The sequence below is a fragment of the Barbus barbus genome (assembly GCF_936440315.1).
Source record: "Barbus barbus genome assembly, chromosome: 29".
Taxonomy (NCBI): Eukaryota; Metazoa; Chordata; class Actinopteri; order Cypriniformes; family Cyprinidae; genus Barbus; species Barbus barbus.
Window position 1 is genome coordinate 13,463,374 of NC_136757.1, and position 16,458 is coordinate 13,479,831.

General features: G+C 35.8%; 1 protein-coding gene across 1 annotated transcript; it reads left to right on the forward strand.

Moving 5' to 3' along the window:
* The first annotated feature begins 2,896 nt into the window (after positions 1–2,896).
* Positions 2,897–8,000, forward strand: LOC306849342 (endothelial lipase-like). The gene is made up of 10 exons (XM_079384292.1): positions 2,897–3,183; positions 4,283–4,467; positions 4,748–4,927; positions 5,743–5,851; positions 5,964–6,188; positions 6,274–6,516; positions 6,601–6,721; positions 6,845–7,069; positions 7,169–7,264; positions 7,356–8,000. The coding sequence occupies exons 1-10, from the start codon at positions 3,078–3,080 to the stop codon at positions 7,366–7,368; spliced, it is 1,503 nt and encodes a 500-aa protein (XP_079240418.1). The 5' UTR covers positions 2,897–3,077; the 3' UTR covers positions 7,369–8,000.
* The last annotated feature ends 8,458 nt before the right edge of the window (positions 8,001–16,458 follow it).

Consider the following 16,458-nt stretch of genomic DNA (forward strand, 5'->3'; position numbering starts at 1 on the left):
GCACTAAGTAAGTTACTAGGTCAATGTTTTTGATATCCAAATGTTCTTCTATGACAGAGAAGGTAGCTGATGAACAATGTGTTTTTGTTAAGATCTATAGCTCTTTAGTATGCAGCCCTTGTCTTCTATGCACAGGCTTCATCAGGGCGTTTTCTAAAAGAGAATCCACTATATAAATGGAAGGAGGGGGCCAAGGTTTTTCTATATGACCCACTTGGATTTCACCAACATGTTCTGTCTGTTCAAATTTTATGTTTTTCTAAGACACAGTTTGTCTTCTTGACACTTCTTCTTGATCAATGCCTTGTGGGAAACAAATTTATCTAGTTGGTCTAGCTTTTTATTTTTAATTACAAAAAACTTTTGGTCTTGATTAAGAAATGGATCTTTTAGCCTAAACAACAAAGAAAAGGTCATTGCCCTGTGACTGTATTTTGTAAAATTCAAAAATAGGCCTATTACTCATGTGCATATTTAGTTTATGGATAAAACAAATCCATCCACCCATTTTTTTTCCAGCAGTCAGTGGGTCAGTATAGTCATTGCATTTGACTTCCTAAGTACATATGTACCAACTACAGACTAAATTCCATACAGTTTACATATAGTCTAAAGCTTCCTATCATAGAGTTTGAGTTGTTTGAGTGTTTTATTTTGGATGTGAACTGTTTCACCTCTACAAGACTTTATACGGCAGTGAATTTCTCAGAGTAGGTTTGTTTTTGAAATTCTCTATATAAAATATACCTTGTAGTTTTGCCAAAAAATCTAATGAACATTTATTGCCCAAGAGGAAAAATGAGAGAGAATTAATTTAATACACATTGATCTCATATAGTGTCCCATTTATGGCAGCAGAATAATGACAATAGTTTTTGAAACATAAAGCATGCTGAATTCCACAAATCAAAGAAGAAAAAATATGCATTGCAATTAACAGTGCTTGCATTTTAATGCCTTGTATTTCCAGGGCTTGCATTTTTAGGTCCTGAAATTTAACATTTAATTTATTTAAGCTGTGAATATTTCAATTCAAAATATTTCACACACATTTTCATAATTAAAAATGCAATAATTGATAAACACCTTCCAGAATTCACTTCCAAAATATTCAATCTCTTTAAAAAATACGATGTATAATATTCGACAGGCAAATTTCGGTCATTTTGTTTCACTTTCCAAATTCGCTGCCACAAATTCAGTGGACCCGCAGGAATAGCAGTAGAGCACCGATGCATGATCTCCAGCTGATGTCAGCCGCTCACCAGCAGGTGGCGCAAGCGGCTGTTGATGAAGGCCATATATGGATCAAGAAATGCATTTGCAGAAATGGAGCAAGCGCTAAGTAGAAGTTTTGATTAGTATAAAGTATATTTGCCAGTATAAACGTGTAAACGCTGATTGTGTGTATGTTTAATTCAACATCTTTGCTGTTTCCCGTAGCCTACATGTAAGCAGCATTCTCTACCACAAAGAAAATTATAATGCTCTTTTAGACAAAGCTGAAGTACAGAAATAACATTAATCTGAGGAAGACATATTGCTTTCGTTTGCTTAGTTTTTGTAACTTTGTATCATGGCTTGTGTGAAGCTGTGCTTTAATTCTGGGGTTCCCCTCATATGTCACACTCCAAGATTCCCCAACAATTTCAACTAAATTAAATAGCTCATCATGTTTCATTTATTTGACAAATAATTTTGTATTGTAGTGTCAGGGGCATCATGCACTTTAGAGGGGGCATGAGTGAGGGGGGCTCTCATGCTTGTCATGTGACACACAGCAGCCACAATACCACTGTCTAATTGCCCCTATAGGCTTATGTCCTACTGAAAAAAATAAAATAAATAACAATAAAACCATCACTGAAAATGTGAATGGTTTCCACTACAAATACCATTACAAACCATCAACTTTTAACCATTAAAAATGGTTTTCTGTAGTGTGTTTTGGGACATATTCCATTAGGATTTATTGGTTTTAACAAGCCACCAACAGAAGGCAACCAATTACCAGTAGAGACCCACAGGGTCCATTACAGTTTCCAGTAAAACCAATACAAGTCCTATTATAACCAGTAAAACCATTACTAATTTTGTAATGGTGTCTATTGTTTGTTTGTTTTTCAGCAGGGGTTTTATTTTTATCTATTTATTATTATTTTTTATTCGATATATCCCTAAAATATATCATGAAATATCTCGAGTGAGTGAGAATAACGCAATATCCACCTTTGATCTCGTAGGTATCTGTTCTACTTCGAGAGGTCAGAGGTCTGGACTGCGTTTCAAACTTTAGGACCTAAAAATGCAAGCCCTGGAAATACAAGGCATTAAAATGCAAGCACTGTTAATTACAATGCATCTTCTTTTTTTTTTCCATTTGTGGAATTCAGCATGCTTTGTGTTTCAAAAACTATTGTCATTATTCTGCTTCCATACCCATTCCCATAATGGGAACACTGTTTTATTTGAAAAGATGAAATACTGTAATGCATTGTTAATGTGGAAAATTTTTATTTGATAACATTTCATCTTCTCAAAAAGAACTGTATTTTCATTATGGGAATTTAGGCTCCATTACAATTTTTTGAGTTAAACAAAAAAAAGGAAACAGTAAAGCAATAATTTTACAAAGCCAAAGGAGCCCATTACATTGCAAAATGTGAACAACAGTGACCCCAAAAGACCCATGTATTCGCAACTTTAACACACAAACATCCCGTGTTTGTGTATTTGTAAACAAACAGTCATGTGCAATGGTATGCTCCGTGAGTAAAGGTGCTCGTGCGCGGAAAGCATAGGGTTAAAAGGAGCGTGAGAACTCATTCAAACATATATATGCCACGCCCTCGAACGTATTCCAGGGGCTTGACCAATTAGAAAGAAAGAATTTCGTCGTAGATATCTGCTGATGGTCAGATGACTGAAAAAAAAAAACTATTTAAAACTAATAAGCAACCTGATACAGGTTCATACACTTGCCTGACACCTCTTAGTGAAGGATTAATACGTAAAACTTGCTCAGTTACTCCAGTTTGCCAAAAGAACAACGGAACTATTTTAAAGCCCTAAACATTATGGTAGAAAAATCAATAAGAATTGCACTTTGCTTGTTATGTTTTATCCTGTGCCATTCATTCAGTGCCTCAGCCGCTACACCCGACGAGAACGCGCAACTGAAAGGTAAGAAAAGTGTATAGTTTGTTAATTAATTGCTGTTTAATGCCGTTTAAAAGTAAGTGTTTACTTTAGTGTGCAATTTATGTTTTATGTTTACAATCGTTCTTTTCAGGGACAATGGCTAACAATAACTCATTGTTTCATCAAAACACGTAAAGTCTCACATTCTCAGGTTCTGACTACCTTTTAAATACCACCCAGAGAAGTGCACGTTTATCACGGATCTGGACTACCGTGTGCTCGACCACAGTGACTTTTTGGTGAAAATTATTTGACTTTTGAATGACTTTTGAGGTATTTTTAAAAATAAGCAATAATTATTTTAACGCTTGTGAAAAATAAACGTTTTGAATACCAGGCAGTGCTGTAACAGAATTTGTTAAAACGCTTGTTATTCTGTGTTTATCTCAATATGATATAATATTCACACACACATTTGTTCCTATAAGTTTGGAAATCTGAATCTTCAGGTGAAACATGCCCGTTTACACATTAATTTTCATTGGTAACGTCAAATTTATATTTTTCCATCAACCCCCTTGAGATATAGCCCTAAGTGAAACATCTAGCAAACATTTGAATCGAAAACAAACAAAATAGTGGAATAGAATATAGAGCAAATGCATAAAACCACTCTAAAACATAAGACCTGTCTGTATGCATTAATCCTGTAAATGCTTTTTACAACGACTTCAAATTTCTCAGGATGGTTTTTATTTGATTTCTTTCATTGGTTAAACATGGTGTTGCATGCTACCGAGTTTTTCCTTACTTGGGTTGAAAAGTCGCAGGTTTCTTCCACTTGAAAGTGTGTAGACTGTTTGTAAACCCAAATCGAGACTGTTTGGCATTCCTGTAGTGTTTAACTGGTTCATCAGAAAAGTGTTCTGCATTTTTCCCCCTCTCTACAGTAGCTCAATTGTTCAAGCTAATCATTAAAATGACATGTTGTCACAAGGCTTACCATGAATAAACGCAACCTTAACACCTTATGAAACAGTTGAGCGCTTTGAAATGCCTCAAGCACCTGGTCTTACCAATATTATATGAAGAGTTTTTAGATTTTACATAAACATATTAATGGTTTTACTATTTATTCTAGATGATGCCGAGGACAGCTTCTCAATGGATCCAATTCTACTTCATGACCGAATCAAGTACAACATGCGAAAGTCTCTGGATCTTGAAGACGACGGCTGTTACCTCCAACCTGGGAAAAAGGAAAGCATTGAGGAGTGTGGCTTCAATAACACAGTCAAGACCATTCTGATCATCCACGGCTGGACGGTGAGATTCCAGATGATCATGTGGCTAGTTTTAATATTTGGTTCGTTTTTTTTTAAAGATTTCGTCACCCATAGGCTTTGAATCTTCAGAAGGTTCCTCACATTTTATCTTTGATGCAATGCTGGAGGTTATCCAGAAATAGTGTAACACAGCTGAAATGTTCTTTCTTCAGTGTGCCAATACTTTCACTCCTTAGATGTGAAGCAAATATTCAAGTTTCACACTCGATTGCTGGAACTTTGCTGGTTGGGTTTGGTAAAGGGTGTGGTATCTTTCACAGATGAGTGGGATGTTTGAGAGCTGGATGCACAATCTGGTGGCTGCTGTTCAGAGACGAGAGTCGAAGGCTAATGTGGTGGTGGTCGACTGGCTGGGCCTCGCCCACCAGCTTTACCCTGATGCTGTCAACCATACCCACCGGGTTGGGCAGAGCATTGCATTCCTTTTGGACTGGCTCCAGGTACGTCTACATTATACATCCCACTGGGTGTGTTTATTTCTCTTTTGTGGGTGTTTGAGAGAACTGGCAACCGTGAAAACTCTGCTTGTGGCCTTGGACATTGGGTCTTTGTTGGTGTTATTCATCTCTTCTCAGAACAGCAGATGTTCTGGCGAAGTACAATTAGTTTTTTGTTGTTTGAGATGTCAGGAGTTTGCCCAAGGCATTGTGGGTATTCTTATGGAATAATAAATATTCATGTGTTGTAGCTGGGTTCCTTAGACCCTGAAGTTCTTTTTATACAGGAAAGGTGCAAGCAGTTTAAATGAACCGCTGAGCATATTAGCCCCCCACATTCGCACACGGATGCCCCAGCTGGCACAGAGCATGTTACAGCAACAACGTGCATGAAGCATAATGACTTTATTTTACATCGCATCAGGGAAATGAAGAAGTTTAGAGCTTTCCTGCTTAGATGAATAGTAGTTTCTTTTCTTTTTAGAACATTTCACCTTTTGAATTTAGTCAGATGTTTAGTTGGACTCGGTGCACATAAATAAAAAATAGAAAAATATTTGATAATATTGATTAACTTTATTATGAATGTTTATATAATAATGAGGAGGAGGAGGAGTATCATTATCATATGTTTTGAAGGATCTACAAAATAAAGTTTAGATGTTCCCCTGGATAAATATTAATTTTACCTTCTGAATGTAAATAGACATGGCATGAATTAACTATATTATATTATTTAATAATAATTTGTTAGAGCTATTCCCCTCAGATTGACAATATTATTAGTCTAATTAATCTGTGTAATCTGTTTTTGATAGGAAGAAGTACAGCTACAACTTGAGGACGTGCATATGATTGGATACAGTCTTGGTGCTCATGTTGCTGGATATGCTGGAACTTTTGTAAAAGGAATTGGACGCATAACTGGTGAGATTTAGATTTATGTTGGACACTTTGTGGAAACAAAGCAACAAAGAAATTGCTCCATCTTTTTGTACACGTGGAGGCCACCTCTAAATATCTGTTGTTTTTTTAATAGGTTTAGACCCAGCTGGCCCCATGTTTGAGGGGGCAGAGTCCCACAAGAGGCTTTCTCCTGATGATGCAGACTTTGTCGACGTCCTGCACACATACACACGGGGAGCTTTGGGCTTCAGTATTGGGATCCAGGAGCCTATTGGGCACATTGATATTTATCCCAATGGTGGGGATGTACAGCCAGGCTGTTCCTTAGGAGATGTGCTGTCCACAGCTGCTGCAGGAAGTGAGTGCTTCAGTTTTTTTTTTTTTTTTTTTTTAAGCATTTTCCAACTCTTCCATTTTACCAAATCTGTCATGTCACCACACAGACTTTGTGGAAGTCATGAAGTGTGAACATGAGCGGGCAGTGCATCTCTTCGTGGACTCCCTCATGAACAAGGACCACGTGAGCTACGCTTTTCAATGTACCGGCCCTGATCGTTTCAAGAAGGGCATTTGCCTGAGCTGCAGGAAGAATCGCTGCAACAGCATCGGCTACAACGCCAAGAAAATGCGCAAGAGGAGAAACAGCAAAATGTACCTGAAGACTCGTGCAGACACACCTTTTGGAGGCAAGTAATTATAGCCTCTCTTGTTTTGAAGTCGCATGCTGTCTTGAGTCACTAAAATGTGGTTGTTTGCTCAATCCTCTACAGGTTACCACTATCAGATGAAGATGCATGTGTTCGACAGGAAGAGCGCAGATAATGCAGAACCTACTTTCTACGTCAAACTACATGGGTCCCATAATGATACCAGTAACCTCAGTGTAGACATGTAAGCACCTTATGATTTAAGATTTCCGGTATATTCTCCTGTTTACAGCTAAACATCACTTATATGGGTTCTTTTGAAAATGAAAATTTTTGAAGACCTGACCTGGCTTCTCTATTTTCACAGTGCCGATGGAGTTGGTCTAAACCTCACAAACACATTTCTCGTCTTCACGGAAGAGGACATTGGCGATCTGCTGAAAATTTCTCTTCGCTGGGAAGGCCCTTCTGATTCCTGGTCATCTGTGTTGAAACACTTCAAGTCATCGTTCTGGTCATGGTCAAGTTCACAAAACAAAAAAGTTCTGGAGGTTCGAAGGATCAGAGTCAAAGCAGGAGAAACCCAGAAGAAGTAAGTGCTGTCTTGGCACTTACTGGTTGCGAATTTGTGAATTTATTTATTTTTTTACTTTTCATTAACTGTTTGTTAATCTCACTATTTAATTCACAGGTTTACCTTCTGTGCTGAAAATACTGAGATATCGCCTGGGCAAGAAGTTACATTTCTTAAGTGTCGTGATGGCTGGGAAGTGAAACCTAGAAAACGGTATGTATGCATATCTACAACAATTTATACATTTTATCTATTATTCTGTTCATTTACTTATTTATTTGCCTTTTTGTTTATTTATTTGCAGATTACACTACTGAGATGAAGCACTATTACCTAGAGACCCAAGGTGGTGAAGGGCCTGAGCACTTTTGTTTGTTTTAGTACACATTTGGTGGGATAATGCACCATATTTGTTTTGTTGGGTAAAACACAACTTGTGCTGCTCAAATGGCCAGCTCAGAAGGCTGATGGCTGGTTCCTGGACTTGCTCAGGGCATTTCTTTTTTCTACCGTTGGGATGTTCTGAATTGCTTGAGATTTTGATACTATTTGTATGTTTTCTACTGTTGTGCTCAATGTCCGTTTTGTGGATCTCCGACTTTTCATTAACAACGCAATACTCGTTATATATATTTTTGTACGGTTTTTAATTTATGAAGGAAAAAAAGCACTGTAAAACCAACTGTATTTATCAACCTAATGCACACCTTGTACCAAGGCATAAATTAATTCTCTCCCAAGTTACGTGGTGACCACTTTTACGTGTGTATGTTTCTGTGGATTTCAACAGGAAGGATTTTATGTGAATTCACAGTATTTAATGTCAGAAGAATGGAGAGAACCGCTCTTTGTCTTCATAAAAATGTTGCATTTTGTGCCTTGTTCTGTACATGTTTTATGTATATAATGTATATAAAACATAATTTGTAATAAAATTACTTTGGATTCCACTGCGTCATGATGCATTTTATTAACAAATGCGTTTGACTGAGAAACGATTGTGTAGCAATTAATACTATTCATTTTGAGTAGTTAAATGCTGATTTAAAATAATTTTAGCTGATTTGTTTTAGTGTAACTATAGGTTCTAAAAAATATGCTTCAAATGAGTCCATCGGTTTACTTGCTTAAGGAAGAGTTTTGCAAAGGAAGTGATAGTGAGACGTGTCTTAGCAACTTAAGTTGTAAATCATCTCGTCATTCCAAACCGGTTAGACTGACTTCTGTGGAAAACAAATAATAATGTAAGGCTTTGCTAGTTGCTCTTTGCAAATTGCAGTGAACATGAACTGAAGCTTCCAAAAAGATGCACAAGCATCAAAAGTATCACAAACATGGTCCAAATTCACTTTTTTGCTATATATTCAAAGGCTGCATCTAAAATCACTTCCCTATAAGACCGATGAAAATGGACGAAGTAGGCTACTCTTTACTATCCCATGAAGCAAGTGGAGAGGGGTTGGACACTTGGCAAATGTACTGCATCTGGAATCCTTCTGTATTGTACAGAGCATACTTTAACAGTCGTTAAGTAGTTTTTTTATTCGAAAGATGTACCCACTCAGAGAGTGTTTGATTTTGGGTGTAGCCAAAGTCTCTTTAGGTTAGGGAGACAAACCTGAAACGAATCACTCAGACCAGATTTGTGAACTGGATCAGCCCTGAACAGCTCTAATTCAAAAGAATGATTTGTTTATGAATCAGGCATTGTATTTATGATAGGTTACTTCTTATGATGCTTTAGCATCCTTTTTTGAACCATGAAAGCTTCAGACCCTATTGATTGAAACTGCATGAAAAAAAAAAACTTGAAATGCACATTTCTTCTTCCAGGAAATGTCATACAGATTAGGAAAAACACAAGGATGAGTAAATGATTTCAGTTTTCATTAGTCTAGTGTGTTACTAGACTAATGCCAAACAGAATGAGATGATAAGAGAAAGGAAATACAGGTGCATCTCAATAAATTAGAACGTCGTGGAAAAGTACATTTATTTCAGTAATTCAACTCAAATTGTGAAACTCGTGTATTAAATTCAGTGCACACATACTGAAGTAGTTTAAGTCTTTGGTTCTTTTAATTGTGATGATTTAGGCTCACATTTAACAAAAACCCACCAATTCACTATCTCAACAAATTACAAGACCAATAAAAAAACATTTTTAGTGAACTGTTGGCCTTCTGGAAAGTATGTTCATTTACTGTATATGTACTCAATACTTGGTAGGGGCTCCTTTTGCTTTAATTACTGCCTCAATTTGGCGTGGCATGGAGGTGATCAGTTTGTGGCACTGCTGAGGTGGTATGGAAGCCCAGGTTGCTTTGATAGCAGCCTTCAGGTCATCTGCATTGTTGGGTCTGGTGTCTCTCATCTTCCTCTTGACAATACCCCACAGATTCTCTATGGGGTTCAGGTCAGGCGAGTTTGCTGGCCAATCAAGCACAGTAACACCATGGTCATTGAACCAGCTTTTGGTACCTTTGGCAGTGTGGGCAGGTGCCAAGTCCTGCTGGAAAATGAAATCAGCATCTCCATAAAGCTTGTCAGCAGAAGGAAGCATGAAGTGCTCTAAAATTTCCTGGCTGCGTTGACTGTGGACTTCAGAAAAAACACAGTGGACCAACACCAGCAGATGACATGGCAGCCCAAATCATCACTGACTATGGAAACTTCACACTGGACTTCAAGCAACATGGATTCTGTGCCTCTCCACTCTTCCTCCAGACTCGGGGACCTTGATTTCCAAATGAAATGCTAAATTTACTTTCATCTGAAAAGAGGACTTTGGACCACTGAGCAACAGTCCAGTTCTTTTTCTCCACAGCCCAGGTAAGATGCTTCTGATGTTGTCTCTGGTTCAAAAATGGCTTGGTAGCCCTTTTCCTGAAGACATCTGAGCTTGGTGACTCTTGATGCACTGACTCCAGCTTCAGTCCACTCCTTGTGAAGCTCTCACAAGTGTTTGAATCGGCTTTGCTTGACAGTATTCTCAAGCTTGCGGTCATCCCTGTTGCTTGTGCACCTTTTCTACCCAAATTCTTCCTTCCAGTCAACTTTGCATTTAATATGCTTTGATACAGCACTCTGTAAACAGCCACACCTTTCAGTAATTACCCTCTGTGACTTACCCTCTTTGTGGAGGGTGTCAATGTTCGTCTTCTGGATCATTGCCAAGTCAGCAGTCTTCCCCATTATTGTGGTTTCAAAGAACAAGAGATAACCGGAATTTATACTGTAGGGATGGTCATTAATTGAAACTCAAATGTAAATATTTTAATATTTTGAGATAATGATTTTTGACTTTCATGAGCTATAAGCTCTAATCATCAAAATTAAAACAAAAAAAACTTTTGAAATGTTTTACTTTACATGTAATGAATCTAAAATATATGAAAGTTTCACTTTTTGAAACAAGTTACAAGAAAAAATTAACTTTTTCACGACATTCTAATTTATTGAGACGTACCTGTAGCTGTTAACTGTCACAGGGGTTTCAGTGGATATTACAATAGGAACATTCTCACTAATTCATCTCCAAAAAATAATGTGATTTGTATCAATGTTTAACTATGGCTATTCCTATGCTAATGAATTCTAATTCATTTAATCATTAATTAATTTTCAGAGGCTCCCCCCAAATATTTTACACACTGTTTAACACACTTTTTTTTATCATTATCATCATGTCAAAATTATAAATATAATTAACTGAAATGTTCACGTTTCTGTCTAAGAATAAAACAGAATCAGAATAAATTATATTAAATATTGCTTTTAAAAATAGAACACATTTTTGACCTCACAATTTAGCATTTCTATCACTGCTTCAAATATTAAACTATACTAACCCATTACTCACAATCGGTCATAACTAATAATCCTCATCCATAACTCATAGTCATAACTAAATGCTTAATGCTAAAATAGTTCATTTAACCTGAAGGGCTGATCCCTGCCTTGCCCTCATAGTCTATCAGTGAATCGCTTTTTATTATTAACAAATATAGTTGACTTTTACATATTGTCTTTTTCTTAATCAGTTAGCATTAAAAACAAAATGTCACATGATCTTTCTCATAAATGTGTTTACAAACATAAATGGACCTACTGGGACCCAGTCAGGTGGCTCTCCCCGTGCATGAATACATACAGTATCTATAGTGGCAAACACACAACTCACTGTGACTCATAAAGCAGTTCTCATGCCACAAACGTCAGCTGTCAAACTATTTCCAGCACCCTTAAAATAAAGCTTGAACTTCCTATAGTGATTGTTAGTAGTGCTCTTGTGGTTATGTATAGCATGTGAGGAGAACAGTGACTGCTCCAGTGACTGTACCCTTTGATATACAGTGGACTGTGGCAGACTCTGGACTGTGCAGAATGTTCCATTCAACCTTCTCCGAATGCATTGTTACGTCATGCAGCAGGATGTTGTGCAAACCCAGCCAGAGAAGGTGTTGATCAGCTGTGTGCTGCAGAACTGACCTGCCAAAAATATCAGCCAAGTGTAAACACCTGTTCTCACTGCTGTTCAAACCTGTTAATGTGTATGCAATTTTGTAATGCCACTCAAGCAGCTATTAAGACACAATGCACTCAACTTAATTTAGTTGGGTGCAATGTTTGAAGTAAATTATGAATAATTATGAATAATTATTCTTTGTGCTGTATGACCTATATTCAAATATACAGTCACATAACCATAAATTTGTCTTTCTCTATTGCTATAAGATAAATAAACTAAAAGTTATTATTATTTTGTATATTGGCCCCAAAATGTGATTTTGGAAAGCTAAAAAAAATTCAATGAATCAGAAATTGAATTAACTTCAATCATTTAATGAATCAGAAATAATCAAAACAGAAAAAATGATTGTCAACCAATGAAGTACTGAAAGATTATTTATATGATTTATATCTTACAGATATTACAGTGCCAAATGAAATTTCCACTACAGACTTTTCTCATACAGTAGCACAACATTTAATTAGTTGAGATGCCGCTTATCACCTCTTTCAGTTGCGAACGAGGTGATAAGACAAAGGAAATGTTTTTTTTATCTGACACAGTGGTTTCACCTTTCTGATAAGAATGATACATTACATCATTCATATGAATTGTGTCTCCACATGATTTACATGCCATCATTTATTTAATACTATAATTTTCCAATGCTTTTTTGAGTTCATTATTTTTAATAATTCATTTTAGCTGCATTTTTATAAATAAATCAATAGAATCAGTTCATTGAAATGTATTCATTACATTCATTACAGTGTCTAAACCGATCATTAGACTGGCCTAGAAAATAATGTTATGAAATACATGAAATGTTGGATAACAGATGAAGAATTCAACACATTGTTGAGCTTTAGACCTCTCTGTTGAAACACTGACTGAAGATTTCTGGAGAAATCTTTTATTTTCTAGAAGGAGCTGAACTTTCATCACTCTTACTCGATCATTATGTTTTTACTGGCAGTCACTTTATTATTATTATTATTATTATTATGCAAATAAGAAAAAAAATCAACCAGGTAAAAAGTATGGTAATGACGTCTTTTATATACAATACATTGTTCACATGAATAGAAAAATATGGAATGAGGGTGTGAACAAGAACATGAATGTCAGTATGGGTGTGAGAATTCTCTATGTAAATTCTTGTATCCTTGTGAGTCTTTAAATAAACTCTTTAAACATTCATTATTTAATAAAAGTTTTTAATAATAATTTAACAACTGTTCATAGGTTTGGAAAAAGTAAAAGTATGGCAATGCTTTTCTTGCAAAATGGAAATTTACAGTGCACAGCCAAGAGTTTCGTCATAGTTTCTCATTGAGTTCATTGAACCTGCGTGAACGGTTGTAGTTGTTGAAACTGTGTATCTGTGTGTAAGTCATTCATCATGCTGCTTACAATAAGTCAAGTAAGAACAAGCAAACATCTGACTCCCATATAAACTTCTGGGAATCACAACTCCCCCATCACTTTCTTTTCGGACCTTCTCACCCATGAGCTTAGCCTTAGATGCTCAAAATTGATTATATTTTCCGGCATGGTGTTAATTACAAAAGCCTCTAAGGATATTTTGTACATTTTATCATGTTTTACCTAAAGCCGTTCCTGTTGACACTGCTTTCAGTGATTGTGTCACGTCAGATTGAGTCATTCTTTCACCTGGTTTTATCTGGCTCTGCTAACACTTCCTCGTAGCACAAGCATTCTCTGCTTAGAGCTGAATTACACGCATTCTAAACAAAAACAAGAGTAAGCAGACAGGTAGCAGATAAGATGTGTAAATGATACGGTTATACGTTTTGATTGGATGAGTTCTCTTTGAAGCTATAAACCGAGACCAAGCATAATATAAAAGAGTTGGTATTTTGCTTGGGTAACAGCCAAATTATAAACAGCCTTTTATTAGGATAATAAACCTTTTTACCTTGGTGAAAGAGAGTTGTTTATTCCTTTAATTATCAGTCCAAGTTTATCTTTTTATTGAACAATGATGTTTTTTTTTATTACAGTGCTGTTAATTGTTGCAGTTTATAAAAGGTGTTCAGAACACGAAACTCATTTCCAGCTAATAGGGACATTCTTGCAAGGTTCTGTCAATGTTATGAATGTTCTTCCAGTAACATTACAGTTTTTCTCAATTGCTTAAACACTTGTCCACTCAGACATCACATATTCAAAACAGTTTACATACAGGCTGAAACTGAAGCTCAATGGGCAAAATGATTAATTTTGTTTGGAAAATTCCCCCAACACTCACAAAACATTAAAAACATGCAGCATAAGCAAATATTTCCATCAAACACCACAGCTTGTGGTCAAATTAATTTATTCTTTAAATCAATCATTACACAATGGACAACAAAATACAAAACACAGCTATCAATATGAATTTCTTCAGACTCAGAAGTGTCGAATATAGTTTAAAAAAAAGGAAAAACTTATGGGCGGTAATATAAAAAAAATTACAAATAAAGAGTTGAAATACTCAGAACTTCACATTCACTGTAAAAAAAAAAAAAAAAAAAAAGTTGAGTTTTCTCAACTTGTTGTTTTAAGTTTATACAACAGAAAAATTGAGAATCTCCTACAAAAATGATTTGAGAGAACTCAAAAATCTGCTGAAGCTGGTTGCCTTAAAATTTTAAGTTGGCTCACCTTTTTTTGTTTTCCCTAGCAGTGTTGCAAAGCACCAATGGAAATACCTCCTTGCATGGCAAATGCATCAACAGCCCTCTCTGAAACCAATCTTTCATTTATTGCATCAACAAATGTGATGAAGCATTCTCTATTGAACTGATAGTTTGTATGTGGCAAAGGACTCCATCATTGGAGAATGGTGATATTGGCACCCGTCTGACCTGGCACTGCAACAGTGACCCTTTGCACTGTAAAAAGTGCATATGCCTTGTCTTTACTCTAAAAAAAACATTTTATACTTAATCCGACTTAAATTACTTTTCTGTCTTGTCATTGATCTAAAGTGCATTATTTACAGTTTTTTTCAGTTGCTAACAAGCATTATTCAATACTGAAACCACATTTTCAGAACTGTTCATATCTGCATTACTAACACGAATCTTGGCCAAACAGTTGATCTCACCTCCAAAACTCACTCAGACCAACAAAACACTTCATATAAGTCTCAAATTAAGCTTGTTTCATCATAACACTGGGAACAATTCTCATTCAAAAAAACATACATTTCATTCATAACACACTGATTTAAAAAACACTAAAAACAGGGAGCATTACATAATCGATTAACTTTTATCTTTGAAGTTTGAATGAAAAAAGAAAGAAAGAAAGAAAGCAAAAGAAAGAAATTAAAAGAAAGAAAGAAAGAAAGAAAGAAAGAAAGAAAGAAAGAAAGAAAGAAAGAAAAAGATTCAGAAGAATACTGAAAATAGGACATTTGATTTTGCTTTCAGCTGAAATTGCATTTAGCTGTGTTTGGAATAATTATTCAATTTCATAATAAATATTCTGCTAAGATTTTATATTTCAATATAATTCCTGCAGAAATGGACAGTTTGCCATTGTTCTGATTTGAATGTGCTTTTATCCGTTTTGAAAGTAGTGTGTTAGCATCTGAAAAATGTGCTAAAAATTTAGTGTTTTGCAGGTTGTGGAGTATGGAGTATTGAATGCTTGTTAGCAACTGAATAAAAAACTGTAGTTAATTGGAAGTAAAACTAAGTTTTGTTGGTGAAATTTTAAGTATTTGCTTCAAATATGCCCAATAAATATTCCTCCCGCATCTTCTCACTTTACAGAGGTTGAAGCTGACTTCATCCACAAATTAATTCATGATGTGCCCCTTTGAGCTTCAAATACTTTATTCTCTGGGGGGGAAAAAAAGCTAATTCATAGAGCTAATTATTCCAGCTGCGTGTAACTGTATGGTTTAACAATGCATTACAATAACAAATCCGAACAAAGCATTATCATAATTGACATTATGACAAACACAAAAATGGGACGGATGAAACATCTGCGGTCTCACTTTAAACACTTTCACATTTTTATTTAAATTATCATTTGATACAATGCACTTATTGTGTGCATACATGTTTTTACATTGTACTTATATTTTAAAAAATACCTGCATGTAATTACATCTGTAATTAATTTCTATAATTACTTCTATAATTGCACTGTTGACCCATCCCTTACACTTTAACCTACGCATAACACCAAACCTGTCCCTAACCTTAACCGTATGCCACCTCAATTGAAGCAAAAGTGTACATTGTATTAATTTTTTGATGTAAGTATAGTAGTTAAGGCCACCTAAAGTGGGACCACATCTGCGTTACTATAGACAAAGTTTGCTCTGCAAACAGGGCAATGCAGTAACATTGTGATGTTGTGATTTTGAAAAAATGCCTAGCAATAGATGCCACAGCGCTTTGACTGAGAATGGATTGGACCCTTTGTCCAGCCTCTCTAAAGGACAAACTGTGATTGATGACAGTCAATAATTGTTGCCTGAATTTTATTTGAAACTTAAGCTGTATTTTCTCTTTTTACAGTAATCCAGCTCCTCCACCATGTATGCAAACTTCTCGTTCTCTCTGTTTGGTCTTTTACTCTCCTTCCATTCATAATTATGCAAGTACTTTCTATCAGCTGTGAATAGATGTTTTCCTTTTGTTCAACACAGTGAATCCAATAGAGTTTGGGGTCTTTAAATGAATAAATCTGTGCTGACGGTTTTGACAAAGAGTGTGAAAAATGTGTGAAACAAATGAGAAAGTGTTAAGGCATTCGCAAAAGACGACTTCTGCTGTGCTAAGAATGTGATGAAGATCAAGTGGATCCTAGGTTCATTAAGCATGTCTTAGCAAATGAGAAAAAACTAATGACTAGATGTTTTGAG